The sequence below is a fragment of the Platalea leucorodia genome (genome assembly GCF_965183815.1).
Source record: "Platalea leucorodia genome assembly, chromosome: 2".
In the NCBI taxonomy this organism is placed as follows: Eukaryota; Metazoa; Chordata; class Aves; order Pelecaniformes; family Threskiornithidae; genus Platalea; species Platalea leucorodia.
In genome coordinates, this window is record NC_138824.1 from 631,654 (window position 1) to 652,833 (window position 21,180).

The following is a 21,180-nucleotide window of genomic DNA, read 5'->3' on the forward strand; positions in this document are numbered from 1 at the left end:
TGAAGCCCCATTGCATTAGAGCAGGGAGTTAAGTACATGGATAAGTAAAAATGTATTATTTTTAAAAGATCAAATAACTAGCTGGGGTGGATAAATGCAGCTCTTGGAAAAAAGCTGGTGTGTGCACTTCAGAAGGCTTTCTGGCCAAGGACAGCACGGAAGCCCATTACCAGCAAACTGACTGATAAATTAGAGTGGGTTTTTAATAGAGAATAAAATGCACTCAGCCGTTCTGCCATTTCCCGGTCGGAACTGGAAAGGAAGGTTTCCCAAGGGCAGCGCTCTGCCCTGTCAGGCTGGGTGGAGATGAGCTCTCCAGGTAGCATCGCACCTACCGCCAGCCTGCACCTCTAAAAAGCGTTGTGGAAAAGGAAGAGGAGGGGACAAGGAGCGTACGAAAAGGTGGGAGAAGGGTCTCGCTGCCAGATGTGCACACGCTCCAGCTTTCTGAGCTTAATATAAATCGCTCCTTTGCCGTGACAGGATAGCGAGCGTACAACACACCTAGCCCAGGGATGTTTTCCTGCTGTCTTATCACAGCAAAGGAGAAGATATCAGTCAGGTCTGCTTCCTTCTCTGAAGACACGAGTAACAGTCTTTAGTAAATGAAAAGAACTGTCTGAAGTCCCCAGGACAGATCTTTAAGGTAAGTGACATTAGCACTTTCCCTGTCTGTTCGGGAAAAGTCCTGCCTACAGGGTTCAATGTAAGACGACGCAAGAGCACTTAAGTTTTCAGAAAGCCCAGCTACTAAAGCAATATAGAAACTTCTTATGCACCCTATCCATACCTGTGCACCAGCCCCCAGCGGGATGGGGAAGCTACCATACACTACTGCCATCGCCCCTCCCGCCACAGCTCCAGCAAGCCTCCACACCTGAGGTTGTACTGGATGCTTCTGTCTCAGAAGGAATCCAGCCAGGTGGCACGGCTCTGCTGGCACTGCAGGGCAGAGCCATTAGGAGCCACACATCATGCACTCATCCCGGTTCTCCAGGGAGCACACCATGGCTGCTTTATTCCTCTCCTTCTCTTCCTCTTCCTTGGAGGCCTTCTCCCGCTCTCTGAGCTTCTCTTTGTTCAGGGTGAACTGGATGGGGTTAGCAGCTGGTTTTGTCCTTAGATAGTACATGCCGGTCTTCAGGCCCTGCAGAGCAAAAGCGTGAGTCTAAGAGCTGGCGTCAGCTGGAGGTCAGGCAAGCAACACAGCCAAACTCTGAACCGCTGAGGCCGACCTCCCTTAGCCCGTGCCACCGCACCGGCCTCACCGCGAGGTCTAGCAGTCAGGATTAACGGGAGCAACGCTAAAGCATCCGCAGCTTTATTGCTCTAGAGAAATATTCCACTACTAAGGCTGGATTCCCGGAAGGAAACGACCGTTTGCCCTTCTAAGAATCGGCGAGACCAACTTTTCATGAAAGCACTTATCAGCCCGCGTTTGCTATCTGCTCTGCACAAGCCCCCACCCCGCCCCTCCCCGGTACCTGCTTCCACCCATAGAAGTGCATGCTGGTGAGTTTGCCGTAGTTGGGCTCTGCGATGTGGATGTTGAGAGACTGGCTCTGGTCAATGAAAGCTCCTCTGTCTGCTGCCATCTTGAGGATGGTTTTCTGGGAGATCTCCCACACCGTCTTATAGAGCTGCTTCAAGTCATCAGGAATCTCGGGTATGTTCTAAAACGAACAGGAAGAGTTTTCCAATGCAGCGCAACCACTGACTGCCCAAATGTTCGTATTTGTAAAATCCAATTCTTCACCAATTGCGGAGACTTCAGCAATCCTGACCAGAACTAAGGCTTTCTGCAGCTGAACTCTTTTCACTGAATCCAACCATTCTGTGTGTGAAAGCACCCAAGCATAAAGAGACCTTACTCACTGAAACAGGACAGCTTATTCTGGGCAATTTGAGAGAAAAAGCGGTTTGCAAACAGACCGTTACTGTTTTGTCCTAAATGGTCGGGAGATCTTACAAAAAGCAATCCAGCAGCTAGTACCCACCCCAAAATTCACGACAAGTGGGATGCACTTTGTTAGCGTGCGTGACTCCAAGCACAACAGTCACAGCAGCATCTCAAACTCCGCAGCATAAATGATTCATCCCACACAGACTCTTCTACATGTAACTTCTGGATCGGGATGTCATACGCTCAGCTCCTGTCTCAAGTCTACTCCCTGCTATGACATTACAACTTTATAATCTTTATGATAATGGAATCCAAACATTTGCAGAATCAGCATGAAGTAGCGCAGCCTGACTTGGTGTTTGTTCTAGCAATAATCGGCAGTACGTTTCCACTGGGCTTCGCTATGACATGGGCAAGCTCCAGCAGGAACAACTGCCACCGAGATCAGGCACAGCCCCGCCTATTTCTCATGGAAATGCCACACATGGCAGCTTTTCCCCCCCGGGCTGGCTGAGTCCTGTGCAGCAGGCCTCAAAAGCACCGTGTGGCAAACGGGCTCCCCGCCATCCAGTCAGCACTGCCCAGAGCAGCAGGAATCCCTGCGCCATTCTCCCTGTTTTTCCCACATACCTGGATAGAGCCGTTGTGGGCAATGATTTGGTTTTTCATCTCCTCATTCCACAGGCCCCTCTCTGTGAGATCTTTCAACAAATGCGGATTCACAACCTGTAAGGGGCAAAGGCCAAAGAATGAAAGACTGCACATTCTGCTAAGCTTTACGCCCTGCCTTACGGCACAGACACGGCTCCCTAGAGGAGGCGAATCCACCCCCATGTGCGCAGATTTTTAAATGGTTAAACAAGGCCTTGTGCAGCACTGACAAACTTTCACTCTTCAGCTGCTGGCCATTGCAGAACGCAGAAGGCTGTCTGCAACGCCTGGCTGGCACCAACCCGGGCGAAACTTGTAGGACAGCAATGGGAGAAGTTACTGGACGTTACAAATGTGAAAGGGGGGTGTATGGAACTCCCCTGCATGAGGAATGCCAAAAGGTGTGAAAGGGAGAGATCTTGACTTACCAGGGCCACTGACCACAACCTGAATTACTAAATAAGGGTGTGAACAATCATCAAGACTGGGGTCAAAAGGGGAAAGAACAAAATAGGTGCAGGTTGTTTATTTGGGAGGAAAAATCCAGTGAGCATTTGCTTGCTGGGACTGTTTGGGGACACCCGTCCAGCAGCCCTGCAGCTGACCTACACAGCGGAGCAGGTTAATAAACCTCTCGTGCTGACCTCACATGTGCCTGATGTGACCCTGCCGGCAGGGGGAAACGGGGTGCTTTCCCTAACACCGATGAGGGGACACCCCAGCGGGGATGTAAGGCAGACCAGGCCTCCCTAACAGTTAGGCAGTCCCCTTGTCTCACACAGAGCTCTTTGCTAACTCCTGCCTCCAGAACTCAAATTGTCTCATGCTCTTTCCTAAATGACAGGCGCCTCTGCACCTGTAAAGCTTTTACGCGACCTCTTCAGATTTGTTCAGTGCTTTACATACAGCTCTTTCCTCAGGACTCTGCGACGCAGCACTGTGGTCTCATAGCGCGCAGGTCCCTTCAGTAATTTCACTAACCATCACTCCTTTAGCAAGGACTCCTGCAGGCCATCCCGAGGCCTCATCAAGGTTTTTTCCAGACAAAAGCAGCACTTCTTTACAATTTTGCATATTCCACAATGACTGTTATGGAATATGCAAAACTGCACTACTGCAGTGCATGGCACAGGCTAGGTGTTCCCCTTGGCGCTTTGGCCTTGGACACAAACATCTAACTGAACGGAGTTACCAAGTGTGGGGCCTGTCTTAGCAGTGAAAGTCATCAAAGATATGAAAACAGAAAAGCTCTTTCCCACAGCTGCCTCGCTTACCTGAAACTCTCCCGAGAGGACTCTGCGTGTGTAGATGTTACTGGTGTAGGGCTCGATGGATTCGTTATTGCCCAAGATCTGAGCAGTAGAAGCAGTTGGCATGGGAGAAAGGAGAAGGCTGTTTCTGACACCATATCTAGTAACAATAGTCAAGTGTTAGAAAGCTTCAACCAAGTGAGACAAGACAGAAAAGACCCAAGAATAGCACGTTTATATACTGTGGCTAGGAGCTAAGAGGGCCAGTATAAGGAACTCTCAGCTCACACGCTCAGAAATCTCGCCTTCTCAGGGTAACCTGCAAACCCTCAGATTACCCGCAGCCAAAAAAGGGAAGCTCCCCTAAACTGGTAACGTGGGTCAACATGGAAGCATAACTAAAGTCTTTGCTATTTTCATCTTTAATCAGAGGCTCTCCCAAATTATTTAGTCATGAGAAAGGGCGCACAGAAGAAAATCTGTCATGCACTCCACAACTCCAGAGCACTCAGGCAAAACCAACACGAGCAGTCCACGAAGAGCCTGAGACCGCTCCATACACAAGTCAGTAGACAGATTTACTAAATTTAAGAATTAGACCCACACAGATTGAACAAATTCATTACAGGCACTTCACGCTTTAACGATTCCTGTCTTCAGGATGTTCCAGGCTCAGCCGCTTTTCCCTGGCAGTGGGGAAAGAGCTCCCAAGACCGGCCGACTGTCTCACTCATCGCTACATTTGTTTAACTGGAACACCAACCATTCTGCTGACGCATCCAAGATGAAATAAGAGCTCAGCTAACTCAGAGTCTAGGGGGTGGGCTCCCTCTGGCTCGTAAGAACAAAATGAAAGAAAACCATCCACAAAACAGTTTTGAAGAAAGATCTACTGGGGCGGGGGGGAACACATAGGACCATTTTTACACTTGAGCCCTATCTTTTGTTTTCAGTCAGTCAGAACACATCGAACGTACTTTACATCTAATACAAACCGTGCCAGACTACTCACTTAGCAATCTTCTCCTTTAGAGCCTTCCAGTCCCAGAGATCAGACGGGGTGACATTCCACATGTCATACTGAAGAATCTGAAGAACACAGGTGTAGTCCAAATTAGACAGAGCGCTCTTTTCTCCGTGTTTTACAAATCACATTGTAAACTGACCTGTTATTCCTATTAACTGTTCTCTAGAATTCAGCCTCAGCAAAGCTCCCGTATCATAATCTTACAAGCACTCAATCTTTTAATTGCGCCAAAGGGGACAGCCAGCACAGGCCGTGTCTTGCTTTCCCTTTATTGCTCTCTGCACCTCAGTTTAACTTATGCATTTCTTACTGCGCTTAAGAAGCCAAATGACGGAGGAAAACTCAAGCACCATTTGCACTGTTGCAATATTATCAGCCTAAGGTGTTTCAGTCATGCATCTCCTTCTGTACCAAAGACCAGGCACAGTCACATTTCTGCTTTCCATAGCTTTGGCCCTGACACAGAACAGTTGCTGGCACTTACTCCTTTGCTGACAGGAGAACCCTCATACGTTTCATAGGGTCCTTGCTCCTTGGCAAGTTCACAACTGGCTTCCAAAGCACCATAATAAATGGTCTCAAAAATTTGCTGGTTCAAGCGCTGGGCCTCGGGACTTTCAAAGGGGTACCTCATCAAGATGAAAGCGTCTGCCAGGCCCTGCACACCAATGCCAATGGGACGATGGCGTCTGTTGGAGCGTTCAGCCTGCATGGCATTCAAGCAAAGAGAATAATTACCTTTAGCAGAACTACACAGAATCATAGAATAAATTAGGTTCGATAGGACCTCTGAGAGGAATTTTCATCCATACCACCGCCTTAACTTTTACGGGCCAGCCATTCTGCTGCAACAACCCACCTTCCAATTCTGCCCAGTTCCCCATTGTTTGCTGTTTGGAGGGGCAGGAATTTGAGGACCCAGATTAAGTTCGTTAGAAGCGATCACTGATTTTAATTGCTCAGCATGACACACAGAGGGAGCCATGATTTAGAAGTGAACACTAAGCACCTTCTGGAAAAAAAAAAAAAAACAAACAACCAGGCCCATGAAGACATTGAAACTCATGCATTCAAACTGTACGTGCTAGAAAAATCTGATCCTCATCAGGTTTGGCTTCACACCTTGGGTATTTGCTTATTTCCTCCTCCAAAGCCCAGCTCTGCCGCTTGCCTTGTTGTGTTCTTGCAACGCAACAAACCCTGCTCCCATTCCTCTTCAACAGTTACCAACCCTCTCCCTGCTTTACTTCAGAAAGCTGTCTGTGCACCCTCCCAAAAATGGATAAAACCAACAACTCCAGACCGAGTTACACCTTCTTGGGTTCTCTCCGGGATCCTTCTCTCTTCCACTTTCCACTCTCCTCCTAGTGCTGTTCTGTGCCTTACAGAAATCCACGCACATGAAAAAATTCCAACTGCAGAACCATCTCAAGGGGAGGCTTTTTCTACAACTGCTTCACTAAGGAACTGTTCCGGGTCGAAGCTTAAGAAGTCACTAACAGCTGGTCGCAGCCCCGGAGCTGGCAGGGCTGACTGACAGAGCTTTAAACTCGATTGGAAGGAGGAAGGGACAACACCTGGCGAGTCAGCGGCGAGCGATGGGATGGCACGCCAAAGTTCGAGGAGCTGAGTGCTAGTGACATTTCTCAGGCTGCTCCACGAGGCAACGGGCACAACGAACCGCACTTGAAGTGTTTTTACACAAATGCACGCAGCCTGAGGAAGAAGCGAGAGGAGCTAGGTGCCTCGGCCCAGTCCCAGAGATATGACGTCATAGGCATAAGCGAAACCTGGCGGGATGAGTCCTGGGACTGGCGTGCCATGATGGATGGGCACGGGCTCTTCAGGAGGGACAGGCAGGGCCGGCGCGGCGGCGGGTGGCACCGTATGTAGTGGAGTGGCTGGAATGCATGGAGGCAGCAGTTGGTGACGGCACAGCTGAGAGCCTCTGGGCGAGGATTAAGGGACAGACAAATAAAGCAGATGTCGTTGTGGGAGTCTACGACAGGCTACCCAGCCAGGATGACGACACGGATGAGTTATGCTTTAAGGAACTAAGGGATGCTTCCAGGTCATCTGCCCTTGTCCTTATGGGGGACTTCAACTTGCCAGATGTCAACTGGGAATAGCTCACAGCTGGTACAAGCAGGTCCAGAAGATTCTTAAAGCATCTGGATGATACCTTCTTGGTACAAGTACGAAGAGAACCGAGCAGGAAAGGTGCCTTCCTCACCTTGCTGCTTACTAACAGAGAGGGTCTCGTGGGTGACGTGCCGATGGGTGGCTGCCTTGGCCACAGCGACCACGAAGCAGTCAAGTTTAAAATCTACAGTAACAGGAGGAAAACTGCCAGCAGGACCCCAACTCTGGATGTGAGCAGAGCTGACTTCAGGCCGCTCGGGGAACTACTCAGTAAGGTCCCCTGGGAAAAAGCTTTTGAAGGTGCTGGGGTCCATCGGTGCTGGGTGCTGGTCACTTTTTAAGTACCACCTCCTAAGGGCACAGGAGCAGGCAATTCCAAAATGTCGGAAGTCCAGCAGGCGAGGCAGAAGGCCGGCTTGGCTGAGTAGGGATCTTATGCTAGAACTAAGACAAAAAAAGAAATTGTACGACCAGTGGAAGCAAGGTCAGGCGACATGGGAGGACTACAGGGATGCTGTTCACCACTGCAGGGAGGAAACACGCATGGCCAAAGCTCAACTAGAGCTGAAGCTGGCCAGTACTGTGAAGGACAATAAAAAGGGCTTTTTTAAATATATAAATAGCAAAAGGCAGGCGAGAAATAACATTGGCCCATTACTTGACGAGCATGGTCACCTCACAAACAGGGATATAGACAAAGCAGAGATGTTTAATGCTTTCTTTGCCTCGGTCTTCAACACCGATGATGGGCTCTGGGATCCCCTGATCTGGGCTAGAGAACCGTGACTGCGAGAACGACAAACTCCCAACCGACCCCGAACTTGTGCGGGATGTGCTGCTCCAGCTGGATCCCTGTAAGTCAATGGGGCCCGATGGGATTCATCCGAGGGTACTTAAAGAGATGGCTGATGTCACAGCGAGACCTCTCTCAATGATTTTTCAATGCTCCTGGGAATTTGGGGAGGTCCCCATTGGAAGCTGGCAAACGTTGTCCCAGTCTTCAAGAAGGGCAACAGGGATGACCCCGGTAACTACAGGCCTGTCAGTCTCACCTCTGTGCCTGGCAAAATCACGGAGAAGATTATTCTGGGAGTTACTGAAAAACACCTGAAAGACAACGCAGTCATTGGTCCCAGCTGGCACGGCTTCACGAGGGGAAAGTCCTCCTTGACCAACTTGATTTCCTTCTACGACAAGGTTACCCACCTAGCTGACCAAGGGAAGCCAGTCGATGTCATCTTTTGGGACTTCAGTACAGCCTTCGATACTGTCTCTCACAGAATCCTCCTGGACAAAGTGTCCAGCATCCAACTGGATAAACACATAATGCAACGGGTGAGCAACTGGCTGATGGGTCGGGCTCAAAGGGTTACAGTAAACGGGGTTACATCAGGCTGGCAACCAGTCACCAGCGGGGTTCTGCAGGGATCCATCTTGGGGCCAGTGCTCTTCAATATCTTCATAAACGACTTGGATGCAGGACTGGAAGGTTTGTTATCAAAGTTTGCCAATGACACAAAACTGGGAGGAGCCGTGGGCACTCTTGAGGGCAGAGAGGCCCTGCAGAGGGATCTGGACAAATGAGAGAGCTGGGCAATCGCCAACGGTATGAAGTTTAACAAGGGCAAGTGCTGGATTTTGCGGCTGGGACATAGCAACCCTGGATGTACCTACAGACTGGGGAACGAGAGGCTGGAGAGCCGCCCCACGGAGAGGGATCTGGGGGTTCTGGTCGACGGCAAGTTGAACGTGAGCCAACAGTGTGCCCTGGCAGCCAGGAGGGCCAACCGTGTCCTGGGGTGCATCAAGCGCTGTATTGTTAGCCGGTCGAGGGAGGTGATCGTCCCGCTGTGTTCCGCACTGGTGTGGCCTCACCTCGAGCACTGTGTGCAGTTCTGGGCGCCACAGTACAAAAAGGATACAAAGCTACTGGAGAGTGTCCAGAGGAGAGCTACGAAGATGGCGAAGGGTTTAGAGGGGAAGCCGTACGAGGAGCGGCTGAAGTCGCTTGGTCTGTTCAGTCTGGAGAAGAGGAGACTGAGGGGAGACCTCATTGTGGTCTACAGCTTCCTCACCAGGGAAGGAGGAGGGGCAGGCGCTGATCTCTTCTCCCTGTCGACCAGCGATAGGACCCGAGGGAAGGGCAGGAAGCTACGCCAGGGGAGGGTTAGGGTGGCCATTAGGGAAAGGTTCTTCACCCAGAGGGTGGTGGAGCACCGGAACAGGCTCCCCGGGAGGCAGTCACGGCGCCAAGCCTGACAGCATTCAAGAAGCAATTGGACAACGCCCTCAGACGTATGGTGTGACCTTTGGGGTTGTCCTATGCAGGGACAGGAGGTGGGCTCGATGATCCTTCCAACTCAGGATATTCTATTCTATGATTCTATGACATCTGCCAACAGGCAGTTAATGGAACTCCCAACGAATAGCCAAAACAGGTTCACCAAATCCCTCGCTGGTGCCTGCTGCCCAAGACTGAACTGGGATTGCTACAGAAGAACAGGCCCTTTGTCACCAGACTCTCGGCGTGCCTTCAGCCCCATACCAGCTCCGTACAGCACGGCACTCACCTCTGGCACAGGGTAGTAGTTGATATCAATGATCTTGTTCAGGTTTCGGACAATAACTTTAGTGACTTCAGCTAGCTTCTTGAAATCATATGTATGCTCCGAAGTGACGTACATGTTCAGGGCTATGGAGGCCAAATTACAAACTGCAACCTGTGGAGAAGACACAGTGAAAACAGGCATGCCAGCCAACACCCCATGCAAAAACCACAATCTCAGTCCCAGAGCATGCTTTCTATCCAAGCTGTACGGAAACAAAGAACCAAGCAACATACAAGGCTGGAGAAATGCACTCCTCATTTCTCTGCTATCTTATGAGTTGCAAAAAGGGTAACAACAACTCAAGAAGGTTTAGTAGGTATCAATATCACCATAAAAAATCAGTTCTCTGGCATGGTCAATCCTGTTGCCCGTAAGCCATCCTTCCAGCAACTAAATCTAACCATTTCTTGTCCTGCCAGAAGCAGCAGCTGATCTCAATGAGATCCAGACTATATTAGGGCATTTTGTTTTTAAACAATTTTAACACTAATATTATTTCCAACCCCAGGAGAACCGAAACAAGTAAGCTAAAATTTCTTAGAAACTGATGCTTTGAGTTACAACAGCCTCGAGAGCTTTATGGCACTAGAATTCCCCATGCTGTGTTAGCACTAACTCATTTATGTCCTTCCTTCACCTTTGTTCGCAACGCTGCAGTCCAAACACAGCACATCCGTAGAGCACCAGGATTAGGGTAGTACACAGCAAAGTCAGGGGGAATCGATACTGAAGTGCAAGTCTTGAGGTAAGAGGTATGGTTTTACTAAATCATTAGCCGAAGAGATGCTTACACATCAGCTACTAGCAGGCCAAAGAGCTCACTTCTCCCTCAAGCTGTCAGAGGTTCACTTTGATGGGTATCTTGTTTTACACACCAAATCCTCCACGGGAGTTGGAAGGGAAGGGAAATCACACACAGAGTCAGTGCAAGAGCTGTAAGTACTCGAGTCAAAACAGCCCCAGAATTTTCTTAGCTACCTGTTCCCTTCCCCAGCCAACAGTCAGACATATTCTAGAAAGCTGCAACAGGAACAGTCACAGCTCTCCTAAATGGTGCAAGTTCCTGCTCTCCACCTACCTCATCTTTGCTGGTATACTCCACTATTTCTGTACACAGATTGCTGCATTTGATGGTCCCCAAGTTCTGCTGATTGCTCTTGCGGTTGCAAGAGTCTTTGTACAGCATGTATGGTGTGCCGGTCTCTGTCTGAGATTCAATGATAGCGTACCAGAGCTGCTGGGCCTTCACCACTCTGCGGACACGGCCTTGCTTCTCATAACTGCAACAGGGCACATGTTGCTTAATAATTCCCAGGCTCACCAAAAATAACAGTGAAAGAGTCATTTTTGACACAACATCAGGTTCTCGGGCAGGCAAGACCCCATTCACTTCTGAACTGTGTGAACTCTGAACTGTCCTTGTTTAAAGGAAATAGAAATCTTTCACTACAAGATCCTATACAACTCGTTCAAAACAAAGCCATCGACCGCTTTACGCAGGGATCACTTCAGAATTTCCCTCTAACAAACTAAAACAACCATTCATACCTAGTTCTATCTCGAGCAGGTCACAGTTTGAAGCAAACAGTAAGCAGACATTCCCCATCTTTGTCCTTTTATCACTCTGATAATGGAACTCGCTGACCACTTACGAGCCAACACCACACACCTGTGCTTTGGCTCCCAGACACCACACAACAAGGGCAGTTCTGTGAATGGATGACCACTGCTTAAGAATCTGCTCACTTTTCTTACCTTTCATACAGTTTCTCAAATTCCTCTCCCCAAACCTCATCTAGGCCAGGACACTCATTTGGACACATTAAGGACCAGTCCTGTAAGAAGGAAAAATATTCAGAGAAAATCTTTAGGCACCCTGTTAATTAAAGGCATTCAACTTCATTGGCAGATCCTGCTGTAAACAGGAATACGCAAACCACGCCCCCCATCCTGAAAAACTAGGAACCAACTCTGCCAGCAGACATGGGGAAGATGTTTATCAGACTAGTCGGATTTATTTAAAAATTAATTATATGAATATTTATGACCAAACTGCATTTTTCATCTTGAAATGACTGGTTCTGAAGCTACAGCCCACTTTAAAGCAAATACAAGCAGTCATATAAATTTACTGAGAAGGTTCTGATGCTTTAAGGAAACTCCAGAGTAAATATTTAGCGTAATAGTATCAGTACATAAGTCATGGGCTGCAAAACTAAGCACTGAAGCAAAGTATCCCACTGGAGTTCTCCAACTCCATTCTCTCCCTGCACAGCCTAGTTCTCAAATAAGGTGCAGCAGCTCTTTCAGGAAGCTCCTTTGCTGCTGGGAGGAGAGCTCTGCAACCCTTCGTGAACTCCTTCCCAGGGCTGATCACCTCTTCCTCCGTTAACAGACCTATTCTGCACCAGTCAAGCTTCTCACCTGGTTGGTTTCAACTCGCTTCATGAAGAGATCAGGAATCCAGAGGGCAAAGAAAAGGTCTCTGGCTCGCTGCTCTTCTTTTCCAGTGTTCTTCTTTAAATCAAGGAACTCAAAGATGTCCAAATGCCATGGCTCCAGGTAGATGGCAAAAGCCCCGGGTCTCTGATACATAAAACATAATATCAGAACAAATCGCCCTTGAAAATAAAATCTCCTGCACTGCTCCTGAGCGCACACAATACCCTAAACTAACTGGAGCTTAGTTTTAGAGTCTCGTTAAGGCAATTTCAATATGCTTTTCTGTGTTACTGTTGCTCTCACTTATTGAAACGAGGCCATGTTACTAGTTCCAGATTTCCTGTAAAAATGATTTAGTACCAAAAATATATTTCCTCTGTGTAAACAGGAGCTTGACAAATCTTAGATTTACTTATTGTGTCATGCCTCCACTGACCTCTGGACTATGTGAAGACAAAGGATACAGATCAAGAAGCTTTCTACAGTCTTATACCTTAATTCACTATAGCGCATTCAAGGAGTGACTAATAACCAGCGCAAGAGGCTGATCTAACACGTGCATATCATGCAGCAGACATACACCAAAAGATATACCTGCATGACAAAATGCATAGTGAAAGGGGAACGCCAGAACATCAACAAGAAGAGAAAATGCCCCATTTTAATTGTGTCACCCGCAACCACTTCATCAGCTCACCGATGTTACTGGGTTAACCCCTCAGAGATGTGGAACCTCTCCCTTTGACCCGCGGTTCCCTTCTCGACTCTAACCGAATGGAAAGCCAGTACCTTGTTTCCACCTTGATCCACGTAACGGGCAGTGTTGTTGTAGACCCTCAGCATTGGAACGAGCCCATTGGAATTTCCATTTGTCTGCGGAGGCACAGGAAAACCATCAATACTGAAAAGCAACTGCCTGAAGAGATGGGGCTACATTTTCTGTCTCCCTTTCAGCAGTCTGCAAAGCTCTTATGCTGAAAGGAACTGACCACCCCAATCTGTTATTTGGTAGCCCCTTCCCCCCGCCGTTTGTTTTTTTTTTTTAAATAGAAAAAAATGTATCTATCAGCTACTGATCCCAAGTTAGTAAAATGTACCTCCTAACTTCTTTCCTCTACCTTATGTAATCTAAAGGCTTGCAGAGGTTACATACAGTGACAAAAAAACGAAACACGCATCCACAGATGATCTTGAGCAGTTAGACATACGAAAAGGGGTAATGCACAAGTCTCTGAGCATATTCATAGGTTGCTAATACACAAGTAACTCAGAATTGCCCGATAAAACAGTGGAATAAGATCCTCTTTTTGGAAGGACTTCTATTAGGAAGCCAAAACACCACAGAAAACCAAGCTTTTTGCCTTACAGCATACTGAAAAGGGAAGGACTACTGAGCTAGACTGACTGCGGTGTTAAACTGACTCGGTAGAAGCAGCATTGGTTTGGCAACTGAAATACAGACATTTCCTGAAACCAGCAGGTTAACCTCAGCTGGGAACACCATCCGCACGCTCACCCCAGCGATATAGCTGCCCGTGGCTCGGATACAGCTCACAGCAAGGCCGATCCCGCCGGCAGACTTTGAGATCAGTGCGCACTGCTTGAGAGTGTCATAGATTCCCTCAATGCTGTCATCCTTCATGCACAGCAGGAAACAACTAATGAAAACAAATAGCTTTAGCATACAAAGATTAAAACAAAAAAATTCCAGAAGTATTTTACCGGGGCTGCAGGAAAACAAGGGTAAACGCTGAATCTTTAACATGCTATGCAAAGCAAATAAATGAAGCAAAGCCATAGGCTGCAAATTGGAATAAAGGACAGTTTTTGAAAACGTCACGAGCAATAGTTGTATTATTGAGACCCGTGTCATCAAAGCAAAACCTTTTTAAAACCGTATCAATTGTGCTTGCTACTTCTAGCGTATTTTAGAAAACAATTACCAGGATTCATTTTTTAATCTACAGGAGACTATGCATATAAGTAGCTCTTAAATAAAATACAGCCATGTAAACATTTCCATTAGCTTTAGAAGCTTATAGACACCTGTGTATTTTTCCCCAAAGACTACACTAGAGATGAAGTTAAATTTGACAGCAGCTTCTCAAAACTTCATAAAACAATCACAGAAACACAGCTACTATTTTTAGAGGTTGTGAAAGCATTTCCTTTGAACAGACCCGACCTCCAAAACTTTCTCTTTGTCCAGTTATGCATTAAGCAAACTTGAAAGCCAAAGGTACCTGGAAAGCTGAGGCCGGTTGGTGCCCGCGTTGAATAACGTGGGGGAGGCATGGGTAAACCACCTTTCAGACAGAAGATTGTACGTTTCGATTGCAGCATCAATGTCATTTTTGTGGATCCCCACCGACACCCTCATCAACATATGTTGAGGACGCTCAGCAACTAAATACAAAAAGCAAAGGGGGAAAAAAGAATGTCAGTATGACATTTATGATCCGTACAGACGTAGAGGTCATAGAATAAGCTACAAAAAACGTAGCAGAAATAGTGTGGCCAGCAGGAGCAGGGCAGGGATGGTGCCCCTGCGCTGGGCACCGGTGAGGCCGCCCCTCGAATGCTGTGCTCAGCGCTGGGCCCCGCACCCCAAGGCGGCCATGGAGGGGCTGGAGCGTGGCCAGAGCAGGGCAGCGAGGCTGGGGCAGGGGCTGGAGCACAAGGCTGGGGAGGAGCGGCTGGGGGGCTGGGGGGGCTCAGCCTGGAGAAGAGGAGGCTGAGGGGAGCCCTCATCGCTCTCTGCAACGGCCTGAAAGGAGGCTGGAGCCGGGGGGTCGGTCTCTGCTCCCCAGGAACAAGCGATGGGACGAGAGGGAACGGCCTCAAGCTGCGCCAGGGCAGGGTTGGGTTGGGTGTGGGGAAAAACTTCTTCCCCCAAAGGGCTGCCAGGGCCTGGCCCAGGCTGCCCAGGGCAGGGGCTGAGTCCCCATCCCTGGGGGGATTTAAAAGATGGGTAGATGTGGTGCTTGGGGACATGGTTTAGTGGTGGCCTTGGCAGTGCTGGGTTAACAGTTGGACTCGATGATCTTAAGGGTCTTTTCCAACCTGAACAATTCTATGATTCTACATGCAATGGGACACTTGAGAGCCATAGTTTTCACAGAATCACAGAATAATTCAGGTTGGAAGGAACCTCAGGAGCCCTCTAGTCCAACCTCCTGCTCAAAGAAGAGTCAGCTAAGAGAATCCGACCAGTTTGCTCAGAACTTTATCCAGTCAGGTTCTGAAAAACTCAAGGACGGAGACTGCATAGCCCTTCTCAACAACATGCTCCAACGCTCAACTGTTCTCATGGGGAAAAACAAAACAAAACAAAAACCACCTGCATTAACAGTTAAAATCCAATCAAATATCCAGTCCAGCACTCAATTGCTCTCCAGGTTCATTACATTGTAATTAACCTCTCAGCCTTCTGGTGTCCTAGGATTTTCATGCTAGGGGCCTGCAATAACCATCACTGATAGCACAGTAGCTCTTTCAACTTACATTTATTAAAAACTGCTTAGCATTATGGAACAAGATATCAGCTGGACAGAAACTACTTCATCTTCTAAATCCTAGGTAACATGCAGCTTTCAAAGCACTAGGGTCCTTAAAACGGACAGGTAAAGCAGTTGTCCAGGTGACACTGCCAGTTTTTGGAACACCCAAGTAAGCTTGCCACAGGGCTGCTCTTTAACAATCTAGTGTTTTTCATGCAAGCACACCACCGCCACCATAGGTGCTAGATTCTTAGCCTAAGAAAAGAATTTGCACATGCCCAGAGAACACTTACTACAAACGCGTTGCTATTTTTTTTAAACCAGTACTCAATGCTTTCACTGGAATGCTTTATGGAAAGCTATGAGGTAGCCTATTTGCCTCCTCAACTCCTGCTCCGAGTCTCGGTCTTGGCTTTTAAATAATACTTTAAGCTGATACATACAGTTCTTACCTTTTGAGTTGATTTTCAGCAAATAGGAACGTTCCAGAGTCTTTAAAAAGAGAGAATGCGTTTTAGTAGACATGCACATTTCAGTTTAAAAAAAAAAAAAAAAATCCCATTAACTCCAAACTCAAGCATCTTCATGCTCCTTATCCCAGGCTTCAACAGAAGCACCAACCCTGCCCTGCACTCCTCCTCTTGTTCATGGCACAGGTTATTAGGTAACTAATGACTAAAAAACCCCCGAAGTCCACTGTAAGATTCCGACACCGAGGATTCTACGGAGCGGCGATGGAGCGTGCAGCCGCAAGGTTCAACGCTACCCCTCAACCCACAGTGAATAAAGGCTAGAAGCCAAGGGAGTGCTTGTTCTCACAACCCCACCCCTCCTTCAAGCATTGCTAGTTATACTACAGTAACACTTTCCAGACAACCTGCATCACAATCTGCAGTGCTGGGTGCTGAACACACAAAACGACAAATATGGCAAGGCTGCAACCAGAGCAGATGCCTTTTAAGCTTGTGCCTAAGGGATTACAGCAGTAATTACAGCAGGGGATGTCAGGAATGGCGTATCTGTATACGGACAGAAACTGCCCCCCCTTCAAGGTCCCCTCTTTCCATCCTTGCCTACGCCGTTTCCACAGCCACTCTGCTCTTTACACACTCTAGTTGTTTCCTCGTTGCAAACTACTTCCCCCAAACGAGAAGGCACCGTATCAGGTGTGTTGATGGAAACTCTAGGCAAAGACCCCCGGTTCTTACAGAGATTCACATGAACTCTCTCAAGTATGCAGTGCTATGGAAAAGCGAAATACTCTGCAGCTAACCCTCCGGAGAGCCCGCTGCATCGTGCCCTAAAACAATTCGGCAAAGAACAGCACGTTACGAGGGGAGCAGGAGGAGCAGATGGCGGGGGCACAGCAGACTGGACTGGTTGTGGGGGAGATGTTCCAGCAGCATGGAAGACGACAAATGCGTGGGATGACACACTGAGAACAACCGTTACACAAAACAATGGGGAAAACCAAAAATCCCTTTTTTATTAAGAATCAGATTATTTCCTTGAGGAATGGCATGAGCTGGGAAGCTTTCAACAACATTCAGTGCTACCTGCTGCAAAACAGTTAGAGCCCAACAGTTAAAATGCTATAGCAGCCAAGGGCACCCAAGGAAGCCAAGAAGAAAGTACATGATTCATCCCGTTAGGCGACTGCTTGGTGCAGGTACTCTTTGTTTTCTACAAACCCACTAATGTCCCACCTACTCCACTGCCCTCCTTGCCCAAATCTAGATGATTCTGCAAGTATTCCCATCCGTCCCAAAAGACTCAGCTCCAGAACAATACCAAAACAGCAGTCTTCGTTATCATGAGTAATGTGCTTTTTACCTTAAAACCAAAATAGTTGTAGGAGAAGTCTCTGTCATAGATAATGGCAGAATTCAGGCGCTGAGGGGAAATAACACGGAGAAAAATTTACATTTGCAATCAGCTTTTTTGTGCCCCACATTAAGGTATAACAACGCTATCATTGTGTGGTATTTCTGGCCTCAAAGCTCTAGTGAAACAGATATCAGACCAGAGGAATAAAGTAGGGAAGAGCACTTAGCTTGCATCAACAAATGCACGGTTTTACCATTTTTTTTTCCAAGTACAATGCACAATTGTTGGCTACATTTTACTGAAGTCTAACTAGACACTACGAAACACAAGAGAGAATCAAAATACGAACGTGGCTTCCCCGTAAGAACACAGACCTGGAACAACTTGAAACCAGAAACCAAACCTCATCTCTCCCTTCTGTGCACACAAACCAGCTACATCAAAAGGCACTTTTTCTCAAATTAATTAGTTGTGCTGATCATGACTAGGAGGACACCCAAGCAAATCGATTCTACTACAGAAACATCCTTACATGAAGGAAATTCCTACATCCTCTCTTTTAAACTCTCCAGAAGAGAGCAGTTATTGCCTGCACTGGTTTCTGCATTGGGTTTTTGGCCTAAAACAAACATGGCTTGCTTAAAAATAAGAAAAATAAGTTATTCAAACTAGTTCACTGAATTTTTAAAAAACTTAAAGTGAAGAAAAAGTTACGTACATCTTTGTTGGCCAAAACTATGTCTAGAGTTTCTTTGGAGATCATTGGTGAGTGCTTCCCGTTGTGAGGGTTCACGTAGTTGTAGAGATCATCCATCACATCTACAAGAGAAAGGTATGTAGAAAGAAGGACATCCGCAGACCTATATATGCATCACCTGTCATTTGTTTTGAAGGATTTAGCAGGCAGGACTACCCACCCTCTAAAATAACCCCCTCCAGCTCTACAAACATACACCTTCTCTTCTACCCGCTCACTACTATTACTGATCTGTTAACCTTAAAAATGCAGTTCTCTTACAATGTTTTTAATAGCATTTATAACAGATAATAAATGGGAAAGCAAGTGGGTGCAACCTAATTTCAATCAGGTACATTTTTCGTCAATCTACTTATACAGATACTTTTCACAAACCAGGCAATTTAATTTTCCTTGTGACATGCCTAAAACTCATGTTTTTCATCTCCATGGCATTTTTAGTTAGCCTGGGTACTTAGTAACTTCTGCTTAAGAAAGAGATTTCCATATTTATATCCTCTAAAACTCCTACTCCCTTTCTGACTAATTGCTATCCAAGTGCCCCCAAGAGACCTACCGCTGAATACTTTCTTGGTTTCTTTGTGCAAATTGGACACCGCAATCCTTGCTGCCAGGATAGCGTAGTCAGGGTGTTTGGTGGTCAGGGTTGCAGCCGTTTCAGCAGCCAGCGTATCCAGTTCCACCGTCGTGACACCACTGTAGAGCCCCTGAATCACCTTCATGGTGATCTGGGCCTGAAAAAGGAAAATTCTGGAGGTTAGCCACCTGGAGGTTAGTTGGGGGAAAAAAAAATCCCGATGTTTCAACCATTTAAGATGTAAGGTATGCTTCACTATTAGCAGTACCGTTTGCTCTGTTTGAATTGAAAAGCAAATTAAAATACCAAACTCTCTTGGTGAAGTGCTGACTCCTAAAAAATTAAAGTAATACTGGGGCAGCAGGGAGAGCGAGGAAAGAGTGAAGAAAGCAGAAACTGTGGATCCGGAATCATTAGCAGGTTTTTCTCTGCAGACACTTTCCTAAAGGCTAGAATAGAGTAGCAGCAAAGGTCATAGGGAGAAAAGTCAGATTAAAACAGTACTTACTTGGAAGTTTTGAAACTCCAAATGAAGCTTGACTTTATAAATGCCTGATGAGACATGGCAGTGCTTAAAATCATTTCATGACAAGAGTAAAAACACCCCGACCCTGGAAGGGATACAATGGCTTTTGCTTCATGGGTTAACCTAATCTTCACCTGCCAGCTGGGACCTTTCGCAGGAAAAAACTTCTGCATCTACCATCTCTAAAGTATTTTCTGCTTTTCTCTCAAGCATTTAGCACTGATGACTACAAGAAAGAGCATATTCTACACGGGAGAAGAGAGGTCTGATCTAACGTGGTAACTGCCACACATTTGAAGTGCCAGCAGCCTCACAAACCCGGACATGTCATTTTCAGCCCTTACTCTCTGAAAGTGAGCACCTTAAGTTAGGGATTTTTAGTATTGGCTTGTAAAGCATCTGGCACAAGAAGATCCAAGTCCAAAAGGAGAAACTCAGTTCCAGGAAGAGAGACGTCATGCACAACTGCAGAATAAATAGGAATGCAGTGCTTCATGTAAGATGAGCTTTATTATTAGGACAGGGATATTAAGTCAGGAGGACTAGGAATCTTGCTTCTGTCCTCATCATCAGCTCCCCATGCCATTGAGATCAAGCCAGTATACTTTGTGCTTCAGTAACCAAGTCACTAATGCTCCCCCTCCTGCTCTCTGTCTACGGCTGAAGAGCACTACCTTTTGGTACAGAATGAACGGCACGTATTTTACAGATGCAATTTAAGACGTGCAAACAGATCATTAGATCTCAGAGATGGGAAGAGCCTAAGTTGGCAACTCCAAACGAACAGGCTGAGTCTGTGTATCTGCGTAAAAATCTCTCAGAGATCAATGGATCCGCGAGGGAGTCACCCTCTGCCCAGGCTTTGGAAGGAGAAGCTCACACGAGTGGGATCAACATGCACTCAAAATCCTACACAGGTCAAAAAAACAAAGTAGGGATATTACAATGACAGGGGGTTCTGTCAGACAGAGAGGGCACCTTGTTTTAGTAAGAGAGGATCAAGAGTTACTTTCCATATAGTATTGCTCAAGCTCTGCAGACTGAAATTGAGAGCAATCTACCAAAACCAAAATATGTGAATTGCAGCAACAAACAACTCTTTTTTTAAGCGCAAGAAGCTCAATTGCTTCAACAACGTTTAGGCAAAAGCAATTTACAACAGGTAAACTGATTTTTCTCCCACCACAGTCTCGGACTCCGTATCTGTGAAGCAAAAAAACTCAGAACACAAAGACTTAGAAGAAACACATTATGAATGCATTTGCCAAGAGTTCCTGTACAGGCTGCCACGCTTGGCTTTTGCCAAGGAGATTAACTGGGTAACACCTGCTCACCACTGCTGGCTTTTAGGAGAGAACCACAAGGGGCAGAGAACAGGACAGCAGGAAAAAGGACAGACTCACGGGATCGACAAAGTCAGCGTTGAGCCCATAGCAGAGCTTCTGGATGCGCGACGTGATCTTGTCAAACATGACACGCTCTTGGCGTCCATCTGTTGGAGAAGAGGTTACTGTCACAACAGCTCCCGTTACAGTACAGAACCAGTTAACCACAGTATCCTTCTGCCCAGCACCTCACACAAGGAGCCAGTCCTCTTTTGGGGAAACTTGGGGTGGGAATCACCAAGGACAACCTGTTCAGGTTCTCTGTTCAGGCCCAAGGAGAAGAGGGGCTAGCCCTCCACCCCAGCCTGTTCTTCTGCAGATGATCCACTACACATGGGATCCCCCACTCAGAGGCGCAGGTCTCAGTACAGTGAAGAGAAACAGGGAGCTCACACCATGCCAAGAGGGACACGAGCACCCACTACAGGGCCAAGAAATTCCCACCCCGCTACACCTAAAGCTTTGCATAAACCCAATTCTCAGGATAACGGCTGCAGAGATGGGGAACCCAGCTGAGGGGCACGCCAGCCCCCCAAAGGCTGGGGATCCCTCCTCTGGCCGGGCACTCTCCTTTGATCAAAGGT

General features: G+C 47.2%; 1 protein-coding gene across 9 annotated transcripts in view; it reads right to left on the reverse strand.

Annotated features, from left to right (window-relative positions):
* The window catches only part of RRM1 (ribonucleotide reductase catalytic subunit M1), a 40,712-nt gene that overhangs the window by 18,196 nt on the left and 1,336 nt on the right, over window positions 1–21,180 (reverse strand). For 8 of the 9 annotated variants that reach the window (XR_014227413.1, XR_014227414.1, XR_014227415.1 and 5 more), the window contains exons 2-19: window positions 20,615–20,703; window positions 18,665–18,842; window positions 18,070–18,170; window positions 17,358–17,417; window positions 15,977–16,016; window positions 14,268–14,430; window positions 13,541–13,682; window positions 12,814–12,897; window positions 12,007–12,168; window positions 11,338–11,417; window positions 10,661–10,862; window positions 9,544–9,693; window positions 5,316–5,537; window positions 4,817–4,893; window positions 3,829–3,964; window positions 2,534–2,629; window positions 1,485–1,673; window positions 878–1,147 (exon numbers count right to left, since the gene is read on the reverse strand). Coding sequence is in view for 1 of the 9 variants with exons in the window: in XM_082304044.1 (XP_082160170.1) it covers window positions 959–1,147; window positions 1,485–1,673; window positions 2,534–2,629; window positions 3,829–3,964; window positions 4,817–4,893; window positions 5,316–5,537; window positions 9,544–9,693; window positions 10,661–10,862; window positions 11,338–11,417; window positions 12,007–12,168; window positions 12,814–12,897; window positions 13,541–13,682; window positions 14,268–14,430; window positions 15,977–16,016; window positions 17,358–17,417; window positions 18,070–18,170; window positions 18,665–18,842; window positions 20,615–20,703 (2,360 nt within the window). In the remaining 8 variants the exon portion in view is untranslated. Of the gene's footprint in view, window positions 1–876; window positions 1,148–1,484; window positions 1,674–2,533; window positions 2,630–3,828; window positions 3,965–4,816; window positions 4,894–5,315; window positions 5,538–9,543; window positions 9,694–10,660; window positions 10,863–11,337; window positions 11,418–12,006; window positions 12,169–12,813; window positions 12,898–13,540; window positions 13,683–14,267; window positions 14,431–15,976; window positions 16,017–17,357; window positions 17,418–18,069; window positions 18,171–18,664; window positions 18,843–20,614; window positions 20,704–21,180 lie in introns of those variants that run through there. The other variant, XM_082304044.1, reaches the window with a different exon arrangement.